We start from the raw sequence: 27,982 nt of genomic DNA, 5'->3' as shown, positions 1-27,982 counted from the left end.
GCACTCTTTGCTGTTTCAGGTGAGGCAGATGAAGAAGCCTTTGCTGAGGAGTGCAGACGGAGAGGACAACACGCCCTGCCTTTCCAGCCCACCAACCCGCGCCTGCTGAAGCCTCACAAGCCTGCCAGTTCCCCCAGATATGCCTATCATTATAATAGCGATGAGGTGGAAGAACAAGATAGAAGCCGGGTTACAAGCAGCTTGGAGACCCCTTTTTATTTATCAGGTGTGCACAAGCATGTTGATGAGAAATGCGCAGAAAAGGATCCGTCAGCTAGTCAAAAGCCAAAACCAAAGAGCCAAGCAAGAGGTTGTTGCTGTGTGTTGACTTAATGTTAGCTCCCTGGTAAATAATCAGTAGCAGCTTGTGTGCCTTAGTCCTGCGTTTGCTCTGCTCTTCAATTTAGTGTAGATTCACAAATGCCCTGGGATATTCAAGGATCCAGGGCAAATACTGTTACGCTGCTGGAGTGCCTGTGATCTTTGTTCTTAAAAGTGAAGGCCTTTTAGAGATTAACTCATCACAGTACTTGGAACATTCATTTATTTAAATTGTACGCGGCTTCCTTGTTGAAGGAGAAGTTCGGCAACTTGATACTATTTCTGGAAGCTGCTATTTTAGGTGCCTAAATCCTAATAGAGGAGAAGGCTGAGACTGTTCAGGCTAATGCAGAAGAGTGGCAATTGTCCTGGTTATTTTTGGAAGTAATTAGTCCTTTGATATATTTCCTGTCTGTAATGTTTCGGCACTATAGTCCAGAGGCTATCTTGGACAACAGAGTCCTCATAACTACTTGATTTAATTGGAACCTGTGGTCAAAAGGTCATCCAGGACTGCCGGGACAGGTTTTTCTGAAACGTGAGGATGCCTTTCTACGTGGATGCCCAAACCAAGGGCCCTTCTCAGTAGTGCTGAATTAGGTGAGGTGCTGGGAAGTGTGAGCGCATGAGGCTCCTCGGGGTAAACACAGTGCATGAAAAACATGCATCCTACCCCAAAACATGCGCTCGAATGCTCCCAGTGCTGTACCAACTTCTGCTGTGTTTATGAGCCTTTAAATCTAACACTCTTCTGTACGGAAGACCTAAAGATATCATGTAGGATGACAGCTTGAAAAAATAGAAACACTCAGATAAATGTCTTCCTGATCAGTTGTTGGAAGTTTTGTTTCTTTAGGGATGGCTAAATTGGATCTTTTCTTTAAAAAGTTTAATATTTCTCTACAGAAGCCTGAATGTAACCTCGGGACTGATGTCCTGATATCTCCTATGCAGGGGATGGAGGTTTTGTCTCTGGTGTCTGCAGCTGGCAAAACAAAACCTTGGCTCCGCATTTGGAGACATGAGGTCCTCTACAGTCATAACAATCCTTTGGTAATGGTTTCCAAAGAGCATCTGAGTTTGACAGGCACCTTGCAATTTTTGGAGCAATTTTTAAGATTGCTTAAGACTTTTTGCTGTGAAACTATTTATGCTCCAAGGCGCACAGGTTTGCAATTAAAATGAGTTTCCAGAGAAATGAATTTCCAGAGTTATTTGCACAATCACAAAATCCTGTCTCCTACCAGTAGATTGTGAGTTGCCATAAAAGATTCAGGGTGAAAACTTGATTGCAGTAAGACTAAGGTTTTACTGTTGCTTTAAATATTTTGCCTACTTTTCCTCTGATGGACAAGGCTGCTGAAGGACAGGTCGAGTCAGTCATACAAACCTACGTGAGTGTCTTAATCTTTCCCTGGGAAGCTTGTGCGCGAGCCCCGGTCAGTGATGCTGCTCTTCTTGGGTGTTCACCTCTGCCAACTGCCTTGCCCAGCAAGCAGCTTCACCGGCGCAGCTCTGTGATTACACAGAACGCTTACTTGCTCCCGTTTGGCTTCTCATTGATCACTGCAACAGCTGCTGTGCTTCCATGGGCCAGCGTTGGGAAAGCGCAGCATCTTTTTTTGCCTTGGTCCAAAGCCCACTCAATTCAGTGGAAAATAGTGAAGTTCAATGGCCTTAAGCTGGGCGCCGTTCCACCTCGAATCAGACCGTTTTGCCACCGTTGGCGTGTGGCCCTGGGCAGCGAGACCGCGTGGCAGTTTGAGATGTTGTCCTGGGTAGAGCATCTCAAGCAAATCCTCAAGTCATTAATGATTCACCTGCAGCGATATGTTTTTCTTTTCCCAGCTCTAAGAGTGGGAATGTTTTAATTTGTAAGTCTGTAGCAAACTGAAATGAAGGAGAAGGGATAGGTTTCATCTTGACTGTGTGGTTGGAATCCCTGTGGAAGTGGCCATCTCTCTCTAGCGCCCAAGGCAACCAATACCCAGAGGTGAGATGAATCCTCTCCTTAGCCAGGATTTCCAGTCATTACAGTGGGCATTTAATAAAAAAATTGGAGTTTAATTTGATTCTCCATATTGACACTTTGTGTTTTAGTATAAATTGCTCTGTGTTTCCTGCTGTTCTCGGTTTCGTAATGGCCTTTTAGAATAAAACGTCACCTCTTGTGCTCTGAAGTCACTGCATATCTCTAACAGTTCTCTAGCTCCAAACAAGTTATTTTTTAATAAGATTTCAGATACTGCAAGTAATGTGCTCCCTGATAGGATGATGTATGGCTGCCTGGTGGTATCCAAGCTGTGTCAAAGTGGTGTTAATGCCAGCAGAGACCTGGGAGTTGCAGCCATTCATGGTAGAGGCCATGGTAACTACCCCTAAAAAACAGCTGCTCCAGATTCAAGTTTTTGACCTTTACCTAGCAAGGATGGTTGAAATGTTTAATTGTTAAAATACTGAAAAATACACGATACAAAAGATCGTTATTTGGAAGAGAATATTGCAAGGTTTGCTTTTCCTTTTGAATGAAATAGCTTGCATTCACCTAAAACTTACAACATTAATAATTCATTTTTGCTGCATTTTCATCCACTGGCATCCCTGAAGAGGAAACCACTTTAAAAGAACTAGCTTAACTAATCTGGATCCTTTCCTGGCATGGATTCTGCTGCTGGAAAGTTGAGCTATTTGTGTGTTATTTCATCTTTAATTCAGTCTCTGTTCTTTTTACCACCATATGGTTTCCTGAATTACGCTTTACTAACTAGTAAAATCGATATGCTTGGTTGTCCAAACTAATTACTTTATAATTCCCTCACGTGTATTTGGGCATGTAATGGAAAGAGAAAGGAAAGCAAAGCCACTGTTTTCTGTGGAAATCTAATATGTAAGGAATGCTGGAGGTGTGGAGATGGGAGGGAGTTTGCTCTCCCTTTGCTCCGCATCCCCTGGCTGTAACGGCATGTGAGTGGGGTGGGGGGAAAGCCATACTCTTCTGCAGGCAGAGGGTGGGAAGATTGGCTGGTGGATTTGGAGGCTGGCTGGTTGCTCCCTGGCTTAGCCAGAGCTGCCTTCACACATGAGTTTTTGGCTGCTAGTCCAAGAGCATCCCGCTACCCATTTGCTTCTCATAGAAGGTAGCTGGGTTGCACATGGAAGGGCTTCCAAGGCTGCATTGCCTTGCAAGCTTTTGCTTGCCATGTGGGAGTAAAACCTTGGACTCTATTCAGTAACAGTATTACCTTAATTAATAGCAGGCAAGCAGGTTGTATCTGGCTTGGTATGTTCTTGTAGCAATTCTAGGCAGAATTGGTAATGAAAATAGTATGATGAGCAAGCATGAAGGAAAGCCCCGGTAAGTTGGTAAAGCTTTTCAGTCCCCTAAAACATCAAAGTTGGAATTACATCACTGGGCTGGCCAGTGAAACTGGAGAACTCGCCCCTTGGATTTAACAGTGCGGATAATTAAATAGCAGATTGGCATACCTAGACAGGGTGGGATGTTTTGTCACCTCAGGTCTTTACATAAAGGCAGGTTCTCTCCCTGTGATGCTCTGTGGCATGGGCAGGAGCTGTGGATGTGGTGAGAGAATTAGTAGGTCAGGTTGTGGTGTGTTGGGCAGTGGCTTGGGCTGAAAGGAGGGAATGTGAAAGTGTAGCGTAAAGCTGTAATTGGAAATTGAGTCACACACGTGAAATGATACTGAAGCTGTGATCCTGGGTGAATTTTAATAATGGTATATGCAAGCGTGTTCAGTCTAAAATAACAGATGGTGGCTGCAACTCAGAAGTAAGCTAGCTACCTTTGAAGAGAGCTATTTCTAAGAGCAGAAAATTACAAAGCGCACTACAGAACCCAGGCTGTGCATGCCCCGCTGCCCTGTTAGAGCTCTGTGTGGATGCTGGAGCCGTGACGGCTTCCATGGCTTCAAGGAGGGCAAAAGACTGGCTGCAATCTTAGCAAAAAGTTAGTAGGTCTTGAAAACCATTTTCTCTGGAACTTGAGCACAAAGCATGAATCCCTCCCACCCTCTACCTCAGCGCTTCAGAGCCTGAAAGGAGGTTCCTCCAAAGTCTTCACCCTTGCAGGAGATCCACAAAAATCAGGCCATGGCCTTTATTAGCGATTAAAGTGGGTCAAGAAGCAGCAGTGCTGCACATTAATCGTCGGTCATGACTGACCTTGTTTCCTTCTGCTGAGTCCTGTGCTCTCCTGTGCTGGCAGGAGAAGGTGGAGCAGAGCCGCGGCTGCTCTCAGCATCCTGGTAGAGCAGGCAGATGTCAGACAGGGCAGGAAGAAGTGGGATACCACAGACGGGTTGGGTGGGAGTGTTTTGCCCAGGACACTTGTCCCTTTGGATCAGTCACTCAATGTGCACACCTCCCTTACAGTTGCTGCCCAAGAACATGACGAGTTTTGTAGTCAGTGGCTAAACAAACCTGTGACTTTGGGAGGTGCAGATGGCAGAGAACTAGAAACACAGAAATAAAGTCAGAGACGCAGCAGGGAGGCTTCCCAATTTGTTTTGGTCCTTGCTGAGTGCTTGAGGGAGTTGCTACTGAGTGTTGCTGGAAGTTGGTTTCAGTCATCAGCAGCTTTACGAAAGCTGGAATAGCTTTTGTGCTCTTTATGGTTCTTCTGGAAGTAGAAGAGAAGGGGATGAAACGGATGGAGTGGGTCAGCTAATGCTGTTTGTTTTAGACAAGAATTTTCCAGGTCATAAACCAGGTGTAACTCCAAATGCTGTGGCTTCTTGCTTCATCTGTCTCTGCTCCTGGCAACTGACAAAAGCAAGGACATACCAAGTTAGGGTGATAACCATCTGTATTTGAGTGATTCTGTTTTCCCAATGTCAAAGCTTGGGGAAGCTCTCAGCAGCCTGTTCTCCCTCCACCCTGTAGTGTGTTTCTAGGGTTTAGGTGGCTAACCATGCTTCTGAGGGTGGAAATTTGAACAAGCCCTTCTCTGAGGTCAGAATTGTTTGGCTGAAGCCAGTTGAGCCAGGCACCAACTGTGGGAAGGTTCTGTGACTGCTTTGTGATGCTGACGGCTCGTCAGGACGCAGGTTCGCTGCAAATGAGTCAAATAGTAATGGGGCTTCTGCTTTCTAATTCAGATTTTGTTCTCTCCTGACTTTGCGGCTAGCCTTGTAATCAAGGCAGCTAAATATGCTTTTAATTAGTGTTGGTTGGAGTATTCAAGTGAAATACACACCAAAGGGTTACGTCTTTAGTGTGCAATTTTTATTTTTGTTAGGAGCTGCTTCGCTTGTTTGGATCAGGTTTTTGGCTGTTATCACCCAGCGTAGCATCGCTGGAGCTAGCAGACAGACAAAATTTGACCTGTCCTTTCTTCTTAGCTGGGGTAGAAAAGGAAACGGTTGAGAGTGAAATTATATATCACAGCAGGCTCAAAACAGAAAAGACATGGCAGTTTTCTCTTGAGGAATACTCTGTATTTGTGTGTTATCTCCTCCTCTGGCAAATCTGTTTCTGTGTGTCAGTGATAACACTTGAAAGATTTCCACTTTTTCCCCTTATCATTCTGGAGGCTAGTAGGAGACGGTGTTGTCAAATGCCTAAATATCTTCATACCACAGTATTTTAATATTTGAGTTATTTGATTTTTAAGACAATGAATTATGTGGCATTAATTTCAAGTCATAATTTACATCAACTCACAGTATTTTTAGGGAAGAGTTACATTTGAGGAAAATGGACTGTTGAAAACAAGAAAGTATTATGATATAAAACAGCAGTATCAAATGCTATCATACGTGTATGTGGAAGCCTTTTAGAAATACTGACGGTGTTTTGAGAATGAAAAATGATAAAATCATGAAACTAATAACCTGTTAGGGTTTAATGATCCTTTCCCAAATATCTGTGTTAATGTTTCATAGTTGTTACATGAAGTAGTTCTGATCAGCTGATATGATGCTGTTTTTCCCCTCAAGTAAAGGGAAGAATCCTTTGAATAACAGCCCTTGGATGACTGATTCTCAAGAGTCAGCACGTCTCTTCCGCCTCCGTGGGCCTTTGTGGGAAAGCAAAGAGATGTCTGACCCCTTCCAGGATTTGTGCCTTAACAGCAGCAAATTAAATGCCAAGGGATCCTCTTTTTGACAATGTATAGGTGACTGAGGGGCTGACACTGAAGTAAACTTCATGGATGGGGTTCTTAGTTAGGAGATGTTCATGCGGTGACCCTAGGGAGGGGGTTGTAGCTCAGGAGGGTGGCAGGGTGCAGGGAAAACAGCGTCATCTGCAATTCTGCAAAGCAGTGCCTGTTTTTCTCTTCCTTAAACAATAAAACAGGTTTCCACTCTAACTTTGCGCAGGCTAATTGCTCATGGCAGAATTTCTAAATAAATATCCTGCTTCTTGACTCAGATGATTGCGAAAGATGAAGTCATGCTGTTGATACAGCATAGGAGCTAGAATGATAACCTAGGAACAGTTTTCCTTGCTACAAGGGAGTGTATTTCCTCCAGTGCACAGGCTTTTGATAATGTCTTAAAGTGATTTTAGCCCAAAGACCATCTTGTGGTTCTCCCCAAGTCTTAAACCGAAGACCTGCAGTTCTGCTGCGGGCACAACAGCCCTGATCGCGCCCGGGAGGAGCTCTATTAGGAGCCAACTTCAGCCACCACGTGGCTTCATACTCCTCTGACCTCCCACCCCTTCCTCTTCCCACTTTTCCCGTCTTTATTTCGCTATTGGTGCTAAATTGGTGGAGAACCGGGTGCGATGGTGACACAGCTTCCTCAGGGTCGTTTTGCCTGCCTGCAGGGAGAATGGAGGAAAGTAAGAGATTTCCAGACAGGCCGAGCTGTGCCCTTCCTGGGCCGTTCCTGTGATGCGAGGTCCTTGCTCCCAGCTTGCAGGGGTCCTCCGCTCTGTGCTGGCCCCGTTCACCGGACTGTGCCAATTCCTAGTGGCAGAGCACCGCTGAGCTAAAAGATCCTTCCAGCTATTTCAAAGCATCACAGAATGATTATCTGAGGGAAATGTTTGCTAGCTTTGAGTTGAGATTTGTAAGTGCACTTGGGTAGATGCGTGGGTTCTGCACTGTTTGCTGGCCATGCAGGTCTGCTAGTAAGTTGTGTTTTACTGCAGGTTTGGAGGAAAGGGCATGATGCAGAGCACAAACTGATTTTCACACATCTTTGTGGGGGGGGCGGGGAAAAACACATGAGGATGGTGATCACATGGCTGGAAGCTTGTGCCTACTGAACATGTAGCAAATAATTATTACTTGAACTCGATGCTTCCATGCACCGTTGCAGTTGCAGTAGAATATAACCTATGGTGCATAGTAAAGCATGAGTAGGCTGATGACCCATATATAAAATGTGGAGTGGTAAACATTGAGCATCTTCTTATTTACTCAGGACTCTTGGCATTCCCTAGTCTTAAAGTGGAAATGTAAATATCGTGGTAACTTGTGACTACTACTGTGAGCAGGAAATGCCAGTAGTTAAATAGTTCCTGCTGTATAAGTCTTATTTATTGCTTCCATTCTGAAAATTGTTCTGGTTTTGCATGTGCTCTAATATTGAAGCTTTTCCTGAATGGCTTTGAAGTCTTTTGAAAGTTCTCCAGATCTTTTCAGACTTCAGAGATTGATAGTGTTTTCTTTCTATCCTATGTAAGGGATATAGTAGAACTGGGGATATAGTAGAAATGATAATTTAAAAACCACCTTAGAAAGCCAGACCTTTTCTTTAAGATTCCTTAAACCATTCAGAGAACGTGCTTTTGCTAGAAGGAATAGTCCATGAATGCTGTGAATAGTGTTTTACAAGCCATGTTTCCTCAGGATACAAGGAAGGCAGCAAGAGGAGGAAGCAGAAGCAGAGAGAGGAACAGAAGAAGAAGAAGTCAACCAAAGGGAGTTACTAAAATGGACTTCTCTGCTATGCCAATACCTTTATAATAATGACGATTTAATGTTACATTTGAGCACACCTCTTCTTGTGTATATTTTTTGATTGTTCACACTGCTAGCAAGGAAGTGACTCATGTTTAAAACTGTACTAAAATTGCACTATGTTATTCTTTTTAGTTTCACAGAGTGGCTTTCTTGCCAGCCAGGTTAGGGAATTTGAGTGAGGCTGATCTTTGTTGGAAGTGTGTTACGTTTGAAGATTGGAAAATGTTGCAGAATTTCTTACCTCTTCCTTCCCTGGGACTAAAATGACTCTAGTCTAGTGTTTGTTTATTTGTCTTGCAGGATATAAAGGGTTGTGCAAATGCCTGTTTGTTTGGTCACTCTAGCATCAACATCAGGCATGCTGGAAGAAGAGTGCTATTCGCTCATGTCATTGGGAATGGGATGGAGACATGAGCTCTTATAGTGCAATTTATGCAAGTGACTTTTATGGTTGTTTTTTTTCTCCAAGCTGGGCAGTGAAGGTTTGTCCCTGCTTTTAAGATGTTCCTTCATTTTTAAATTGTATCATGAAGTTATATCCTCTGATTTTAAGAAGCTAAGTGTAATGATGGTCTCCTGTAAGCACTCCTACTGATTTCCTTAAGCATAGTTGACTCCCGATGAATCATTTGGTGAAATCATTCCTTATTTTAAAAGTTTATTTTCAGAACCTAGAGACAAATGATCTAAGTGCTACTTTGAAACTGCTTTTTGTTTCTGCTGAGTAGGTTTGAGATAACAAAACATTTTTTCAACATCCATATATGACTTCAGCGAGTCTACAAGGAACTTACACCTTTACGTACGAAAGCATTTTGCATTGGTTTTATTGCAGAACTAATTTTTTTAGCTTGAAAAGATGTCTTCAGTTTAAAAGAAATATATATTTTCTGGCAAGATTACTTCCTTGCTTCCCATACTTGTCTCATGTGCATGACACATCGCTTCTCTTAACCTTTTATTTGTACAGAGCCCTTCTGTTGCCTTAAGTGTTTACCTGCATGTTTCTTGTCAGTATGTTGCCTCCTCTTTTTAACCTCCGGGTAGGAGTTAGCAGCTTATGGGTTTGTTTCGTTTTGTCTTCCTCTTGCCAATCAATACGTTGTTGATGTAACAGACTTAAACCTGGCAATATTGAAAGTCCACAGTTCCTGGAGAAACTCACTCATGCTAACATTTAAAAGATCAAGGAATGCACGCATTGGTGTCAGGAAGAAGCCAAACAGAAACATCAAGGCTGCATTCTAGCATGGTTTGGTGTAACAAATTCTGATGTCTCTGGTATCTGAACGGTTTAGCTTCAAATGCTTACGTTACCCAGTGTAACCCTATGCAAACATATAACCATACATGAACTCTGTTAGGGTATTTAAATTATGGTTAATACGAAATAAGACTGAGTACCATTTTCTGTCACTTAAGTACCACTTTTTATTTTGTTTTGTGCAGTGTTACTAATATTTAAAAATAAAGAAAATTATCCTTTATACTTTGTCCTCTTGCACTGTACTGTAGACTACAGCTGGCATCAGTTGTTCTTGTGTAGTTTTAATTAAAGTGTAGGCTGGAAGCACAAGGGGGAGAGTCCATATTCGCAGACACCCACAGTGTACCAAGTTTTTCCTTTTGCTAAATCCATGAGCAAGCCAATCCAGTCCCTGTGTCGAATGGCTGATCCTGGAAACCTGGTGAAGGTTCTTTCTGGCTGGAAACATTCACTGTAAGGAGTGTATACCTCAAACGGAGATTGCACATTTGCCGTGCAAGGAACATCCATCCTGGACAATACACAACACTTTGAATTGCATCCCAATTAGTATGCTTTCCATACTCTGGGAGAAGTCCCCCTCAGCACATACGCTAATTTGAAGCTATTAGTGCTCCTCATTTGTTGGGAAAATGGAGCATGCTTTGGAAAAGCCGGAGAGGTAGAGGGAGGGGTGACACCAGCGTAGGGCTGGTCTCCCCAGGCTGTCCCTGTGGTGTGAGCAGCCCCATGTCATAGGACAGAGTGGCTCCGGATCAGGAACGTGCCTTGAAGAGTTCGAGCAGACTGGGGTTTGGAACATAAATATCTTCTTGACTCTGGTCCCTGTGTTAGCTTTGAAGGAGGAGGATAGAGCATTAATTAGTTAGAAGACCTGAAGGCAGGCTCTAAAATAGTTGGGAAGCCTGGCTCACCAAGGGCATCCTTATCCCACTGGAAAGGTGCGGGCGTGCTGGCAGCTGGGCTCCTACACCCTGTGCCTCCCGTGGGGAGAAACTCCTGGGAAAAAGAGTCCCCAGAGGGGTCTCTTTACAGGCATAATTTTTCCTGTAACTACCTAGAATCTGCCCAAGCTTGCCTAGAAATTAAGAAATGTGGGCCGGTGGCCATTAAGCCTCATTCCTTTGTTCTCAGCCTGATTATTTCTGGATTGTAACCACAGGGTAACTGCTTAACTGAGCACCACGAGGTAAGGTTGTCAGCCTGGGTGCAGCACCGTGCTCCCGTGGCTGTGCTGCTTGCTGGGCAGCCTGGATGCGGGGCCACAGCTGCCACGGATGTACGAGCAGCCACGTACGTGGGGTCTGGTATCCCAGCGCATCCATCTGCCACAGGTGAAGGCTGCATGATGATAGGGTTGGTTAAAGTATGTGTTGGGGCAGGAAACATGCAGGTGGGTGTGAGGCACCACAACTGATGACAGATGATGCTGGCCCAAGAGTGGCTGTGAATAAATGTATTGTGAAAACTGGGAAAAGATTCCTGACTGTCCAACACTTCTGTGGAAGAGCTGAGGACAGAAACAGAGCTAGTATGAATAGAGACCTTACATGATTTATAAAACGGATTGCAAAATGATTCTTTACAGAGCAGATAACCTGGGCTCACAGACCCACAACGTATCCCGTGAGAAAATTAAATTATTAGGGTAGAGAGCAGTTGAGTAACAGCATAATTAAAACGATACACTGAAAACAAAACAATTTTATCTTGAGATAGGGGGACAATCACAAACAAAATACTGTCAGATAAGGGTTCGTGCTCCTCACTTGGAAGCTGCCACTATGAAAATGGTTTAAATTCAGTTGTTTTTCCACACCTTTTAGAGATGTGCACAGTCTGCTCTTTGAACTAAGGTTTGGCAAGACTTTGATCTTAAATAAAATCTCAGAGCACGTAGGTGTCAAAATGATAAAATGTATTTTTCAAGTTTTTGCCCAGTCTCTGCTCCGTGCTGCTGCCCACCTTCATGGGCAGCTTGCAGACCTGTAGCAGCTACTGTAGAGGTAACACAAGGCTCTGTTTTTCTCTGTCAGCTTAGCTGCCTTTACAGAGTCTTGCTTTTCCCCCAAATTTTGGAACTATCTCATGAGCCTTTGTATGTATTTATTGAAATAACACACTAAAAAGATGCCGCTTTTGAAAAGAAGAGAGCCAGATACCCAGAAAATGTGCAGTAAATGTTGTGGAAGCGCTAAACTGCCTGTTTTCCCAACGCCATCTGAAATGTGTGACTCATACCCACTTGTTCTTCAGGAATGTTCCTAGACTTGTGCCACTGAACAGGTGCCTATCAAGTGGTGGGATTAGCTTGTTACTATATTGAATGTCATTGTTTAATTCAGCCTATACAGAAATGTAATAATTTCCATTTTTTCCCCTTTGCTTGGTGTGCCAGCTGCACAGGACTGTTTATTCCTGGGATGCACAGGTTAGTCCTTCCTGCATTTCAGATCTCAGTTATCTTTCTTCGTGTGCAGTTCTGCTCATTTTATGTCCAAACTTTGCTTGCATTTTAGTGCTTTCACACCATCTTGCCTGGGGAGCACCTTACTCCCCTGTAACTCACATATTGGTGGAGGGGAGGGGTAGAGTTGCCTGTGATTAGGTATATTTAATTCTTCTCTTCCTAATGAGCAAGGTGGAATCTGGTCTTAAGAGACTTTTTATCACTATTTGCAAATCTTCACTCATTGCTACCTGCAGCACTGAAAACTAGACAAGGCAAGGCAATTTTCCTCTCCACTGATGAGAATTAAAAGAGGCCACTTAAAGCCACATACAGATCTAAATTTTAACGAATGTTCATAATTGAAACCATGATTAATACAGCTGCCCTGTGCCGGCACACTGACTTCTCACATGTTTTTCTAGCCAAAAAGGATTAGGCGGGGTGTTGGGAAGTGTCATGTTTGTTAAGTACTGTGTTGGTGCCCTTCTTAGCCACCAACTGATATCTACTAACAGGAGGAGAAGCACTTCCAAAGTGGCTGAGCTGACCTGAGATGACATTTCCAAGGTAACCAAGTAGGTTACCTTGCTGCTCTCATCACAACAAGCAGAGACTGCTCATGTCATTCGGCACATCTTGAACTATGTCATCAAGTATCCCAGACCTTCCTTCTGCCTCTTCCAGGAGGCCTCATGTTGTCACTACAAAATCATCCCAAAAAGCAAGAAGTGAGCGCGAGAGGAAGATCAAAACACACACTCTTTTAACGAGCCTGAATGCTTTGATTTTAGGAAGATGCCTCCATGTCTGCCTGGAAGTGATCACATATTTTCTTGGATGTTTCCAAGGAGGGAACTGGACCTCAGAGCACTGCCTGGATGTTTAATTGCGTCTCTTCAATGTCTGTTTCCGTTGGCATGCACATGCATCTTTCTACTTAAACAGCATACATAATTTTTTCCATCCCTTGTTTAGGAAGTGCTCATCCTTTGGTCAATGCAGGGCGGCTTGCTTGCTCTTTAGGCTGCCGGTTGTTGCAATTTAATGAAGTCTTATAGTATGGCGGGGGTTATTTTTGCATTATCTCAATATTAGAGAGTTGCGGTTGGGAAAATTTCTTGAACTTGAAAAGCAAAATTTACTTCCAGGTTTTAAGATATGAGCTAACGGTGCAAAATGGTAGATCATGCCAAAGCTAGTACGCAAATACACCTCTTAAATGTGTTAGGTTAAAACTTATGAAATAGGTTAAAACTTAGGAAATATATCTTTCTGCCTGCTTTTTGGAGTCCCAGTGTGTGACATCTGTGGATGGTTTAATACGTTGAGCAGCGCGCTGGTTGCATATTGCTACGTGAGACCAAGGGATAGTTTGAAGCTTCTTTAATAGACTGCATGCTCAGAGCCAGGGAAGGGAACGAGCTGTAAGGAGACATTAGGGAGCACTAAGCAAACACTTCCCACAGCACCTGGAAGGGACACGCACCAAAGGTGCATGACTTGATCCTGGCAGCAGATGCAAGCTACAACCTGCCATACTGGTAGTGTTGTGACAAGGTGGGTTTCACCGCTTTGGGATTCAAGGCGAGGAGGTAACCAGCACTAGAGCCTTCCCAGTGCTGTGAGTCATGCTTTATACCCATAAAAATGATTTGTCAGCTGCCTGGCCCGCTGTCCTGTCTTTGATAGTGACTAACAGTGGATGCCTAGGGGAGAGCACAGCAACAGGCTAAGCATGTAATTATACCTCACCAAAATGTTTTCCCAGCTGCGGCTCCATGGCCCAGAGGCTCCTGGATCCAGAAATGGGCTTTCTCTTGCCCAGTATTTTTTTCCCATCAACTCGTTCAATTGCCTGCTCAATACCCAGTGCCTTACGGCAAGATTCCTCGCCTGGCTCTGTTGGGTAATGAGATAGCCCCTGTGTTTTAAACCTCTCTCCTACAGCTTCCTTTGGTTTCCTCCCCTCCTCCATCCTGACATTGGAAGAGACACTGAACACCACAGCCTCATTCACCTTTTCCATGCCACTCGTGATTTTACAGATTTTGCTCATGCCAGCTTTTGGTTAACTCTTTTATGGCTCAAGAGCATCTTGGACTATACCTTGCAGAAAAGCCTCTTCCTACCTCTGATGGCCCTCTCGGGTCAGGAAAGCTCATTAAACAGCAGCTGTCGCTCAGCTCCATAAACTGTGATGACTGCCCGGACGAGCATGACTAGCATTTTACCAACTTGTAATACCCCGCTCTCAGTCTGACAGGAAGAGAAGGCGGCCGCGCCAAGCCCAGGATGCAGGAAGAGCAGAGCAGCGCTTGAGACCCGCCTCCGATGCCCTCAGTCTCACCAGGCTCTCACGGGCTCTGGAATGAGAACGCATGAGCTCACGGCAGTGATGGTATCTCCAGAGCGTCGTGGTCCCACACACCTTCACCCTCCTTCCCACCCCCTCAGCCGAGACCGCGTCACGGGGCATTCCTTGGCAGCCGACAGGACGTGCACCTCCTGACTCAGGCACAGCTCCTGCCACCGCTCGTCCCTCGGGCTGCAAGCGCTAACTCTGTAACTCTGCTTGGCTGGCAGCACGCGGACGGTGGAGTCAGTGGAGTAGGTGCTTTATTCTAAGAGGTGCCTGGTGTTCCTGCTGCCAGTTTGCCTGCTCCCATGGAAAACCGGCATTGGCTGTATGATCCCTGCCGACCAGGGAGACAGGTCCAGTAACCTTGGGAAGACACCTTGCTCACGGTGTGACGCATCCCTGTGGGCACTGCTTGGAGATGGGGGCAGCGCGACAACGTGTGTCCCTGATTCCTGCAGCACTGCAGTGGTTTCACTGCCACCCCCAGTATGTCCAGTATGCAGATGGTATTTCCCACCTGTAGCGATCTGGGCTGTGACTTTCCCTATTCCCCTCAGCATCTTTTGTGCAGGGGCAGCTGCATGCAAGTGTTCACTCACCAGCGTCATTTGGGAAATCTTAAACGTCTGGGGAGTTAGTTATGAGGAAACAACAGTGGTGGCAAGGAGGATCCAGACAGACGGGCGGGCGTACGGCATCGAACACTGACAGTGAGAATTCAAAACCGGCCCATTGATCCGACCCCCCAGAACGTTGTGTCAGGACCTGTCAAAGCTCAGAGCGTGTCTGGCTCCGCAGTTCTGGTACCCATCCAGCTCCATGTTAAATACGATTTTGCCCAACGGATTTTCGACCTGAGCGCAGACACAGGCCTGGGGGACAGGTAACCCCTGCCCGCGGTGCCCCTGCCCCAGCAGAAGCCGTGCCGCACCTGCGGGAAGGCTTTTCCATTTGGGTGCGCCTGAGCCTGTGGCCTCTTCTTTCTCAGCGGGATTCAGGTTTGGTGGGGGCAGTTTTCTAGTCAACAAAATGACTTCCCTCGGAACCACAGATTTTTCTACCACGAATACTTAGGAAAATATTATTCAGTTCATGTGTAATGTGAGTCTCAGGTTGCGTTAGGAGATGGGATGTGATAGAACACGATGAAAATGAGTCACTTCGTATCATGTTTTATTGTGATGTGTCAGCTGAGAAAGCTAAAGAGCTATAGGTGTTCCTACCAACCCAATTATGAAACAACCGCTGGTTCATGCAGAGATTACTAAGTTTTTCCTAGGCTAGTTTAGGTTTAGGTCTGCTGTTTAGCAATGTTTTGTTTAAGTTGCTAACAATAGGCTGCCTCAGAATCTATTTTCCACCCAGAAAAGTCATCAGTCTCATTAGCAATAGCTAACCTTGCACAAAAACTCCAGTCATCAGGACCAGACTGTCTCTGTTGGCAGAGGGGAAAGCCTGTGAGATTGCCCTTATTTGAGGGCTACTTTCCGCTGGCGTTGACTAGAAGGGGGTAATGGTGCCACCGCCTGCTGCTGCTGTAGAACTGAGAATACGAAGGTGTGATTTGGAAAATCTGCAGGTTAGAGAGTGGCCCTATACTTCGCAATTTAATCCAGAGAGTGACAGATGCCTTGACACAGGCAGAAAAACTCAAAGGATTTTCAAGTTAGACTTGTCATTTCCATTCCTGCTGGCTGCATTGCTGGCGGTCATTAAGAAGAAGCACGCAGGACCCTTCAGGACATTGCAGCAGCCCTGGGTATGAAATTGTGTCTGTGGGATGCGGGTGATGGAATTGGTGGAGACCAATGGTCTCAGTCCCTCTCCACCACTGGTCTGGTGAGACCTTCAGCTGATGGCTTTGCCTCCTGCTGCAATGCCCACGGGCTTGCCAAGGCTGCACAAGCCAAGAGCCACACAGCTGGGCAGCCTGGAAGTACCTGGTGTACACCATCTGCTATGGTGATGCTGGATGAGGAGCTGCTTTTGTAAAAGCTTAGGTAAATTTTGAGAATAAGGATTTATAAGTCCAGCTTTTCTTGTGCTATTATTTTGAGTATGAGCGGACTCATTGGGGGGGCCCTCACCCAGGGGGCAGATTTGGGGCAGGTATATGTGACTCCTCTCCCCTGCTCTGTGCCTTCTCCTGACTGTGACCCTTCGGCAGTCCCCGTCCCTTCAGCTCTATGTCTCTCTGCCACAGAAAAAGTCAATTCAGTGAAATGCCCTGGGGCTTTTGCTGTGTCAATACACAGAGGCCAGGGTAGGACTTTTCCCTTCATTTTTATACTAGGGTTTGAACTCCTCGGTCTCGCACCATTAACCCCTTGCAGCCCTGGTTTGAGGAGGAGGAGGTTTCCTAGCGGGGTTGTAAATGCTTCAGAAAAGGCATCTGGGGAGGAAAGCTGAATAATGGAAATGTTAACAGACCTTTCATTACACACCCGATACATCATTACTTAATTTCTTTGCTTCTGTCTCTTGTTTTTATAGGGTTTTTTCCCCCTGATCAATAGCATTCATCCTACTCAGTGAACAGGCTTGATACTGGTTTTATGGTGCAAAAATTACTGTTGCTTTGACTGGTTGCTATTACCAGATGACACTGCTTGGCAGAAAACAATGAATCTTCCTATTATTTGGAAAATAAATGTGATTTATGGGAGCAGAAATTGATAGTGGTCTGTGTCTTGCCGTCAGAGTGCTTGCTTTCTTGAAATAAGGCACCTTTGGAGTGTGAAGGCTGTTTGTCTAGCGCTATGGAGCAATTTATAATATAAATTTTTTAACTCAGTTTTGATTCAGATTTTTTTTAAAGATGATGATAAAGAAAACATCTGTGGTCTTTTTAATGGTTTGATGCCCATGTGGAAAGCAGTTGCGTAGGTGCTGGAGTTAAGCATGCTGGCAGGGAAGGACATGTTGTGGGTGGTGGAGGTGATGGAGGGAGGAGGAGGAAGGGGAAAGCTGGCCATTGACCACCTGCTGTCATTTCCCTTCACTCACTGCAGGGACGATGGTCAGCACGGAGGATTTATTATTAAAATCCCACAATAATGGTAGCTAAAAATGGACCACTTGAACTGCAGGGAAGCAGAACCGCTTCACCTGATAGCTGTGCAAGACATTGCCTAGGGACATCTGGGGGGGCCTGTGAGGCTGTTCCTGTCTTTTCTGCTCGTTCTTGCTCTTTCGCAGCAAACTCTCTGCTGCCTTCCAGTTGGCCTCAGCTGTGGTGGGCCAGCTCTGCTCCTGGACAGCACGGCTGTGGGCCCTCTTCCTCTAATGCCTGTGCCGAATATGTCTTCTGCTTCTTGAAGGACTAGCAAATAAAGAACTTACCTATTTGGGGACATATTTTGTGCCTCTCTTAGGGCAAAGGAACTAAGGGAAGTCCTCATCGCTTTGGATTTTTTTTTTTTTTAAATTAAAAATACATGTGGTCTCCAAGTCCAGTCCCCTCAACTCTTTGGTTTATTCCAGGCTTAACAGTGATTTAAGCTACACTTATGGTATATTTACACAGAGAGAGGATGTTTGGCTGAGTGCATATATCAGCACCTCTGCAAGCAACTGCAGTTGAAGCCAAATGCTGAGCTCTTCCATGTAATTGCATCTCCCATGCCAAGGAAGAGTGGGCACAGCCCCCAGGGTAGCAGAGCTATGGGTCTCCTCAGCTAGGCACGGGGACCCCAAATCTCCACGGAGAGATCCTTTGGGAGAGCTGCGATGCCCCAAACACCCAGATGCTGGAAAGCCACCCAAGTAATTCCAGTCCGGAGTGGAAATTTTCACCTCTGGGAATCAAATTTAACCTCAGCAAATGATTCTGCCCCACAACATGCTGCGTAAGGGGCCACGCTTTTTGTGCAATCACTGGTAAAAGAGGCCCTGTGTCCAAAAAGTACATCCAAAATATGTACATCTGCACGTTTGCACACAAAAGGATGACCGCTGAATATATACCTATTCCTACTGCACAAATGGCCAAAACCACAGTGCCCAAATCATTTCTCTGCATAGAACTGAGCTGCTTGGAAAAATAGTGAAGCGAGAGATTTTCATTAAGGTATTTTGACAAAGACAAATGTTCCCTTAGGAAGCAGGTACATCAGATGGGAAGAGGCTGATCGTTAATTTTAAAAAGTCAATTTTCTGTCAGGTAAAAGTTGTATTTTGGAGATGGTTTACCATCCCTGCCTGCCAGCCGCCTTGCTCTGCTTTGGGGCTGATTTCTGGTCAAGCTGAAGTGAACACCTGAAAGTTTTTTATTTCTCCATAGAAATAAATATGCATGCATACATATATGTATGTGTATGTACCTTTAGCACCCTTCTGGATATTTTTAGCTACTTTTCTTAGGCCAAGAGGATGGATACTGTACTAGCTAGGAAGCTGAAGCAAACTGTAATTACCTTTATCAGTCTTAAACCAACGTAATCAGCAGTTTTCTGAAAATCTTTGTGCAGAGCCTTTATTTTTCAGGCCTCTGAGTGTATGTTCAGGCAGGGCCAAACACTGCGGTGATCTAAGCCTGATTTGGGTCTGCTCAGTGGAACTCCTTTGTTTTATGGTCAGGAGGAAAACATTATGAAAATCGGATCTGCTACATTACATGGGGCCACATAATTTCACTTAATGGTGCCTGCATTGAAGTTACGATCTCACGGCAAACCCAGAGTGTATCTCATAGAGAAACACCCAGCCACAACTGGAATAATTATCTCTTGTAGGCATCATTCCTTGCAGAAAGTACTTCCATTTACTCAATTCTTCAAACAGCAGCTTCTTCCAAGCAACTGCCTGGCTGGCTGCAATGTCTTTACACAGGTAGGACCATCTCTGGCCAGGACTAAACATTGAGTTTGTGCCGAGTTAGCTCCAAGGAATAATGGGTTTCAGCGGGTAAAATAGCATAGATACAGCTGCCAGGGTAGCTAAAACTATACAGATGATGGTAAAGATAATTACACTGTTGTTAAAGGGACTTTGGTGCAGTTTATTTCTTTGACTTGCAAGAGTTGTACAGAGATAAACAGCTGTCAAAGGGAGTCCATGGTTTTGTTTCCTTATCTGAAATCAGAGCCCCAAGACACAGCCGTATTCTTGTACTTTGAAGATTAATTTAAAATAAATACCATACTTTTTGTATCAGACTCTTTCCTTCTGTCTGGGATTTGTGTCCCACGGATGTACTTACTGCAGATGCAGCTTCTCCTGCTGTCCCACGTTGTAGAGAACATATTTGTGTGTGTTTACCTGGCTGTTGGTGCAGGATTCAGCACTGTGTGTTTTAGCACTGTATTTCTAGTGGTAAGTACATTCACTGGGATAATTACACATGAACTTGAAGAGGTGTTAGACGTTAATTATACCAACATAGATAATCTGAGGTAAAATTCTGGACTTATTTAAGGCTTCACATAGGTAACATAAATAACCTATTGCTATGTGTATCATTACACTGAATCTCACTCTTCAAGGACATTTTATTTTCATCAGGAAACTGACTAGCCAAGTAACACTAGTACCATGTTGCTACTTCAGAATCTGGTCATAATTTGAGGATATTATCAGGATGCATCCTCTATAAAAGATCCTGAAAAGGTCTTCCTATTTAAAGTAAACCTTGTGGACTGCACACTGCTTTTCTGAATGGAACTAGCCATTCCTTAATTTAGCCCTGGCAGTTACTGTGCTATTTGCATTAATATATACTGATATTCAGTGAAGTAAATCATGATGCACCCTTCCAAGGGGCAGTGGTGAAGAAATCCCATCAACCCACATTATGCTAAAGTAGCCTTCGCCAACTAATTTGTGTTGCTCCAAACGTGGAGCACTTTACTGTGATGAGTTAACTCCAATACTTACACAGTAAACCCCCAGATCCTTCTACCATTTGTGAGCCTAGAAGGAGCTGTGCTCCACAAAGCTTAATGTACTTCCATCAGGTTCCTGACTTCATAAATAAAGCAGTTCTTTGTTTTTCCCCTGTTGTGTTCCTGACTCTCTCATCAAATTGAAACCGTTACTAAACCAGATTTTGGTATCAGCCCAGAGCTTTCTGTTTTGCAAGATAGCTCATCCTCATTTTTGATACAGCTGAATTTCCTAGCACATTAGCTTTATAAAAAATCTGTTACCATTTCCTCTTCAGAGTCCCGGTTTTCTGCAATTCCTAAGCATTTGGGGCTGCAAAGAGTATTAATCCAGAAGCACAACTTTTGCTGGAGGAATCAGCCCTTACAGATATGAAGTTGGAAATTTGCTGGAGTGAGGGTGGGCTGGAGGCAGAAAATGGTTTGATGTATGATGCATGGCCACTTTACAAACATAGCTTTGTACTTGAGAAGGTGGCTTTCATCATTAAGAGAGTAGCCTGGGACCTAGAGGATCTGCATGCAGTTCTTGACTCTGCTCCTGCCTTTTTGAGTCAATCTTAAAATGATTACCAGCCAGACAATCTCTCTGTTCCCCGTCTATAAAATAAAACAAGTTAATTCAATCCTCTTCTCCTGCACTTCATTCAATCTGTTTAGCTCATTAATTCTTCAGACCAGGAACTCAATCATGCTGTTTCACAAGGCAAGCACAGAGAGAAATAAAGTGGAGCAATGCAGATTTAAACAGTCCTGTAGCTTATAAAAATGAAATTCAACCCTACAGAGTACTCCCCCTTACTACCAATACCAAGATGACACATTTCTCCCTCTCCCTGAAATCTAGACATACCAGAGATGGAGATGGGTGAGGTCGGCTAAGTGCCCCGCTCCACCCCTCTGATGGTGACTCTCCTTGTATCCCCTCTCATTCTGCCTAATTGTATTTACAGTGCAAGTATTTGTACAAACACAGCCATACCTGAGGGCTTTCCCAGAGATAAGGGGGTTTATTACACTTCCATCCACAGCTATCTGCAAAATAATGTAATTAGTTTATCCTATGTTTGTCAAGAAAAAACAAAACTGAATAGCGTAAATGGTATTTGGAAGAATGACGCATTCCTGCCCTTTGGCATAATTCAGCCTATAATTCTTTATCCAGCTGTTGGTGTGCTATGTTGTCCACCACTCTGGGATATGAGACAGAGCAGGGCTATAGGAAGATACTTTCTTGCTTTGGAGGAAAATTTCAGCATATCTGTCACAGGAAAAGTTATTAAACTCCTTCAGTTATTTGCCTTCCGCCTGCTCTTTTGTAGGTACTCATATTTTGGGGGCACAGGTTAGCGCAGGGGCAATGTAACCAGTTCTCCTGGATCTCCTTTAGCTCTGCCACCAGCACGCTGGACCTGGGTCCCACTGGCGTGGAACAGACCCTGTAACTGTCCTCTGTGAGGAGTTTAAATATATTTGCCCGCTTATTAGACAAACTTAATGTAACCGTAACTATCCAAGCCAACTAGTGTAGTAAAAAGATGCTTTAAGATCTCAAGAATCCAGAGCAAAAGGAGAAATGTTTAAAAGGCCCCCAAACCAGCTACCTTTAATGGAATTAGATAGTTTAGCTACATAAATAAGAAGCTATTGCTCGTGGAAAAAAAAAAATCTCAGTGATTTCCCCTGAGGTAAAATCAGTAGAGCAAAAGAAAAAAAAAAGAAGTAAAAAAAAAAAAATCCCTCACCATAAACCTGAAGGGACTTGTCAGCTTTATGGCAGAAATTGGAGAGACCACTCAAGCAAGGAAAGGATTAGGCTATCTCCTATCAAAGCATGCACGGACTGGATTTTTACAGCAACTTAAACAGAAAGTGGTGGGGTTTGGGCTTTGATTTTTTTCCATTTCCAGCTGTGGCAAAGATTGGAAGAAAAAATGCACACAATACAGTCCGTAAAGTAGTGCCTTTCCAGTGGAACCAGTGCCTACGTCCTCCTCCCAGGTCCATCAACTTTAGCAATTACAATACTGCTCCGTTTTGCACACTGACCCCAAAGGCAGTGTGAAACATTTATACTTTTGGTTACATCCATGAAGACCCATGTCCCACAGCTCTCAACACAAGAGTGAGCTGGCCTGGCTGTGAGAAGGAAAGGATGTAGTTGGTGACGAAGGGTCTTGGGTGCTGTCTGATGCAGGAGAGCTGGAAGCAGCTATGCTACCACAAATCCTGCCTCTTAATCCCCTCTGACCTGAGCTCCTGATCCCAGACACATCAGCACTCAGCTATTTTGAATCTGCTCAGTGTTCCAAAAATACCATGCATGCCCTGAGCATACTCACATTAGTGCAGCCTCCACCATGAGAACATGGTACAAGCTTGTTTGCTCCGTGCTAGGAGCCCTGTGCTCGCCCTCTGCACCGTCTCCCTGCTGCTGCAAGACAATGTGACTGTATTTACAAGTAGCAGAAGATGGAAAATTATTGCTGGAGTGTGAACAAATAATTCTTTATTAAAACTCATTTTTTTTTTTCACTGAGTCTTCAGCTTTTCAAAGTGTACCTTTGCTCGTGTGTGTAGTTGACTAAGCATTGAGGGGAGGGGATTGATTGCTGTATAGTCCTCAGCTCCGGCACGTCATCTCATTGCACTGGTTCTCTTCCTCTTTAAAAGGTCCTACCACACACTGTCCCCTCTAAGGTCAGTCCAGCCCCAGTCCTCTCTTCTTCAGTCCTGCAGTGTAGAGGAATTACAGAGGAATTAAGGCAAGTTAATTAACATTGATAATGTACAGCTGGGGGCTGGCTTCAGGGGCGGTGGGTTGGCTGATGTGGACAATGTGCAGCTGTGGCTGGTTCCTGCTGAGTAGTTAAATAGCTCTAAGGGGGATGGAAGAGGAGCCCTGGAGGAAGAGAGACCCAGAAGAAGGAGAGGGAGCGCCCTGGGTGGAGGAGAGACAAGGAGGGGGCCTAGATGAGGAGAGGCCAGCTGGAAGAGGAGCCCAGAGGAAGAAGAACATGGATGCAGCAGAGGCAAGAAGCAGGGTGGACTGGTCTGAAGAGGGTGAAGAAACAGCACAAACAGTAGATGAACTTTTGAAACCTTGTGGGGCATTGGTGGCTGTGCTGGGGCAAGGTGGGGGAACCACTTACTGAAGTTAACCTGGTATGGGATGGTGAAAGCCTTGTTGCAGCCAGCTAGTTTTGATAGTGCTGTGACACTGCAGCTTCTCAGGTTGGGCTGGTGGCAGCTTTCAGGGGGTACAGAGAAGCTCATCTCCATTTGGTGTGTCCCTTGCCTTTTTTACTACATGAGTCCTACAGTCATTTTATAGTAAAGTATGCCAGGGCAGGGTAACTGGGCATCTTCACTTGCCAATCTTCAGACTTGCTGGTGCACTGTGTTCAGTGACTGGTCCTTCACTGTCATGCTGTGATTTGGCTCTGCTCCCACTTCTTGTCTTTAACCACTTTTCCCCTAAAGAGAGAACAGATACAGTTTTAATTTGGAGTCTACTTCTGGGCTTTCAACTCGCTCTTCTAAAAGTTTTTAAGTCAGGACAGACACAATTTTCTCTCTTTTTTTTTTTTTTTTTCCCCAGCCTCAGATTCTGATACTGTTGAGGTAATGTGTCTCTGTCTGTCTAGCTTTTAGTTATAAAGCCTTTGCCACTGAATAACTGTCTCCCTTTCTTTTTATTTATTTTTTATTTTCCTTGCCAGTCTATTGCCAGCTGGAGAAAAACTGTTATCTCCTTCCTACAGGCAGGATGTGAAGCGATAAAAATTAAATTCCAATGCCAAAGCTCAAAGTCTACCTAGCCAGCCTTCAGCCACCACCCTTCCTTGGCTAAACCCGACTGTGTCAAGCTTGGAGCCTCCTCAGGTTCTCCTTGGAGATTTCTATAAAAACCCCTACGTTTTCTGCATTGAGAGACACAACCACCAAGTCCAGGCAGCAACCTGTGTTCCTGCTGGTAGTCACTAACAAGGTGCTCTGTGCCCATTTTCACCTTCAGAGCCTACCCTGAAAAGGGCCATGTGCCTAAGGATGGTCTCAATTTGTGCTTAGCAGATGACACCTTCTGCTGGGATGGAGTATCACAGAACCATTTAGGCTGGAAAAGACCGTTAAGATCATCAAGCCCAACCACTTCTCCCAGTCTTCCTGTTCTTCCTCCTGCTCCTTCTCCTCCTCTTCCTCTTTTTCTTCCAGCTTTTATTTCTTCTATTTTTTTGTTAAACACTTCTTTCTGATTTTGTTCATCCTCATTCTTTTCCTTATCTTTCGCCTTCTTGTGTTCTCCCCCTGGTCCTCATTTCCCATCTTATTCTCATCCTCCTCCTGTTGCCTTCTTGAGTAGTTACAGGTTCACAGCCCTCAGCTACCCGAAGGCTTCACAGCATTATCTCCTGCTCACAAGGCTCTCCTCTTGGAGGGAGGAGAATAACTAGGCATCTTTAAAACAGCTATCCACGGATTTCATACAGTGTAGGAAAACTTCAGCACAACAATATACCTGATTCCAGACCTGGTGAGTAAGACTCCGTGAGCACTGTGGGCACCATGTAATGGGCCCCACAGGTCTGCAGCAGTAACCTTGCCTTACAGATGTCACGTTTTGTAAAAATGGTACACTTGACCTTAATGTCTACCATCAGTAGAGTCCTCTCTGTAGGACAGCTTCATATGGAAGTGAATTTTCTCAGCCCTTTCCCCTACAATATTTTGTGAGGTCAGTTTACCTTATCTGGATGCTGTTCCTGAGGTGTCTGACTTGCAACAGTGCTCTTTTTAGGTATTAGAGTGCCCAAGTTCTGCTTATAAATCTCACTCACTCAAGTTAAAATAGGTAATTTATCCTGAAGCTAAAGTATCAATCCAGTTTGAATTTACATCAACCCTTTTTAATCTCAAGACTTCTAAATACAATTGCCGCAGTGTATGAACATTATGTTATCAAATGGTATTGAAAGATGCTGTTAATCTACACATGGCTGTATCAAGGCTAGCTGTAGTACAGAATTCATTGCTCAATATGTGGTTAAAATGGATTCCATATCTTTGCAAGTTTATACATTTATCTTCAGGCATTTCATTATGACTGGTGCTAATGATAAGCTTTCAAAATAAACACACATGTATTGTTCTATATTGTTAGTAAAGTGACCATAACCCCTCCTCTGTCTAGTTTTCCTGTTTTAAAAACTCTTCTAATCAGGATTTTGCAGACCAGTACTGCTTTCCTTGAATTATTTCAGATGAATAATTCTGATACCGGGGAAATATTTTACTGGTACCTTCCTCAGCTCCCAAAAAATCCATTCATATTTTAAAAACTTAGAAGAAAACCAGAAATCTGCCAGTTCCCAACTGTCATTTGCTCCTTATAGCCTACTTTCGGAGTGTTGCCAGAAGCTCTCATCAGTCTGCTCATGATGTATACATGGCTCTTTCAGCATAATGTATGGCTGTGGACACGAAATAGGCGCATGAAAATAACGGCTGCTGATTTTGCTATCAGTGTGCTCTTTGACCTTCACCCCTGGCTGGAAAACCACTATGTTATTAATTCAAGTCTCATGTTGTCTCTCCTCTTTACTTGTAATACATGTTCTGTATAGGCTTTATTACAAAGTATGGGTTACAGATTTCACAAACTGGGAATAAAATCACACTGTTAGCATGACACCACCAAATACCAATCTGTCTGCTAGGTTTCTCATGGGACCTAGTTACTCTTGGCATGATCTCAGCACCTTCCTACTGACCCAGCACAGGAGCAGAACTAATATTAGACAGCACTAAACTCACTGCTAGTGTAATATAATTTTATTTAAAACCACTAGCCTAAATCCCAATTGAATTTATTTGCCGAAACATGAGCCCTTGGTGTAGCACAGCTACCATCTTTTTGTGTGAAAGCACAGATTCTTGCTTGAAAAATTTATCTGATATTAATGACATAGCTGCATTTAGATTGCATGAATCAGTACGTGCCATAAACTGCTTGAACACTCGTTAAACCTGATGAATTAAATAATCCTCCTGGGTTGGAGAGAGATGTTGCTGTTATAGTTTATGATATATCATATATCACATCTGTTTGTTATTGTTCTACCCATGTTATTTTATGTTTAAAAGGGATAATGTCAGCAGGAGTAAGTCCTGCTTATTTTGGAAGAAACAGATGCTCTGCAAATAGAAGACAGTACAAAATGCCTGGAAATTGGGAAATCTGCTGGCAATCTGATAGCTGAGGAAGTGCTGGAGGACTTGTCTATATGGAGAAAAGAGCCTGAAGAATATTATTACGGAGTAGTTATTAGACTGCGGGTTGTTATTTTTTACAGTAAACCAACTTGTATTCTGATTTTAATTCATTTTGAGTGCTCTCCCTTTGGAAGTGTTGCCATGGGGCTGCTTATCTGCTGCTTGGGTCTCTTAGGTTGGAGCCTGGTACTTGATGATACTGAGATGCACCTCTTCTTCTGTTCCCACGGAGCACTGGACTGGGGCCCAGATCTGCATTTCAGTAGTTCTCTAAACTGTTTAAGGCTTGGGCGAAGGTAAATCCTCCTAAAATCGCACACCAAACATTGTTCACTTTGTGTGATATATATATAAGCTCATTTTATTTATTTTTTTTTTATTAGCTGGTAGCACGATTCCTCCACTTCTCAGGTTTACACTTTTGGTCGGTCATGTATGTGTTGGCTGGCTGAGAGCAGTTCCTATCAGCCTGACCCAATTCCCAATGGAGTGCATGGGTTCTGAGCCAGGCCAGCTGCCCTTGGCTGTGAACCGTAGAATAAATATTTCTTTTAAACACAGAGCATCTTGACTATTCCAAGAATGTCTCAAAAGCCGATCTAGGCTATGTCAGCTCTTCTTCATATGCAGAGGGGAAAAATCCTTTCAGAACTGAGGCATGGGAAGTATGTAACGCTGAGATGTGTCATTGTCTAAACTTTGGGCAGGGTGGGATGTTAGGGAAGGTTTCCAGGGAACCAGAAAAACTTTCACAAACTTATTGGCCGACATCCACGGCAAATGTCATTCCAGATATGGCAGAGAATTAAGCAGCTCTATAGCAAAATAAAACCACATCCAAAAATAAAGATCGTAACACTTATATTTTAATATTAAATGATAAACATTCGAGTGCTGTAAAAGTCAGTGAGACTGGGGAAGAGATTTATGATCCCTGGTAGTATTTAAATGAATAATTTTCTGTGATTTCTGGTTAAAACCAAATTAAGTGTTTAGGTACATGTAAGTGTGTGAGTTGTTTCCTGGCTTTAGGATGGACTAATCTTTCAGTTGCATACAATGTGCTTTGCTGAACTGTGGACAAAATTTCTTTCACATGGCTAGTGATGGGGCCATGCCATGATGAGAACACAGTGCCTCTGGCTTAAAGTGTATATTTTCAGTTTAATACATAGATAAACAAAGAAGAAAGCTACAATTCAAAGAAGTCCACATAGGACTCCAAAAACTCTTACTCAGACTACATAAAAATTATAAAAGTAAACAAATATTCAATACCTTTGATAGCCAAAGCTCTGCTGACCTAGAACCATATTTTTAAATATGAAATTGGTCCCACTCTATGCAAGACATTGTCCTCTACTGATTCTTCTCTTATATGTCCATTTCTTCCTTTCTCAGCTCTCTTCCCATCCCTCTCTGGGGCATCATTGGTCTTGATCCCCAGACCTGACAACTCTCTGAATTACTGGATCCCTTGGGTAGCAAGCAC

The 27,982-nt window shown here is 44.0% G+C and overlaps 1 protein-coding gene across 3 annotated transcripts in view; it reads left to right on the top strand.

Moving 5' to 3' along the window:
• The window catches only part of DNAJB6 (DnaJ heat shock protein family (Hsp40) member B6), a 59,387-nt gene extending 49,643 nt beyond the window's left edge, over positions 1-9,744 (top strand). For 2 of the 3 annotated variants that reach the window (XM_055804105.1, XM_055804104.1), the window contains exon 9: positions 20-9,744. In XM_055804105.1, the coding sequence (XP_055660080.1) occupies positions 20-333 (314 nt within the window). In that variant the 3' untranslated portion in view covers positions 334-9,744. The remainder of the gene's footprint in view (positions 1-19) is intronic. The other variant, XM_055804106.1, reaches the window with a different exon arrangement.
• The last annotated feature ends 18,238 nt before the right edge of the window (positions 9,745-27,982 follow it).

Source organism: Falco peregrinus, chromosome 5 (assembly GCF_023634155.1).
Source record: "Falco peregrinus isolate bFalPer1 chromosome 5, bFalPer1.pri, whole genome shotgun sequence".
Taxonomy (NCBI): domain Eukaryota; kingdom Metazoa; phylum Chordata; class Aves; order Falconiformes; family Falconidae; genus Falco; species Falco peregrinus.
Note: the sequence above shows the minus strand (reverse complement) of the source record. Positions and strands in the feature narration are given on the sequence as shown.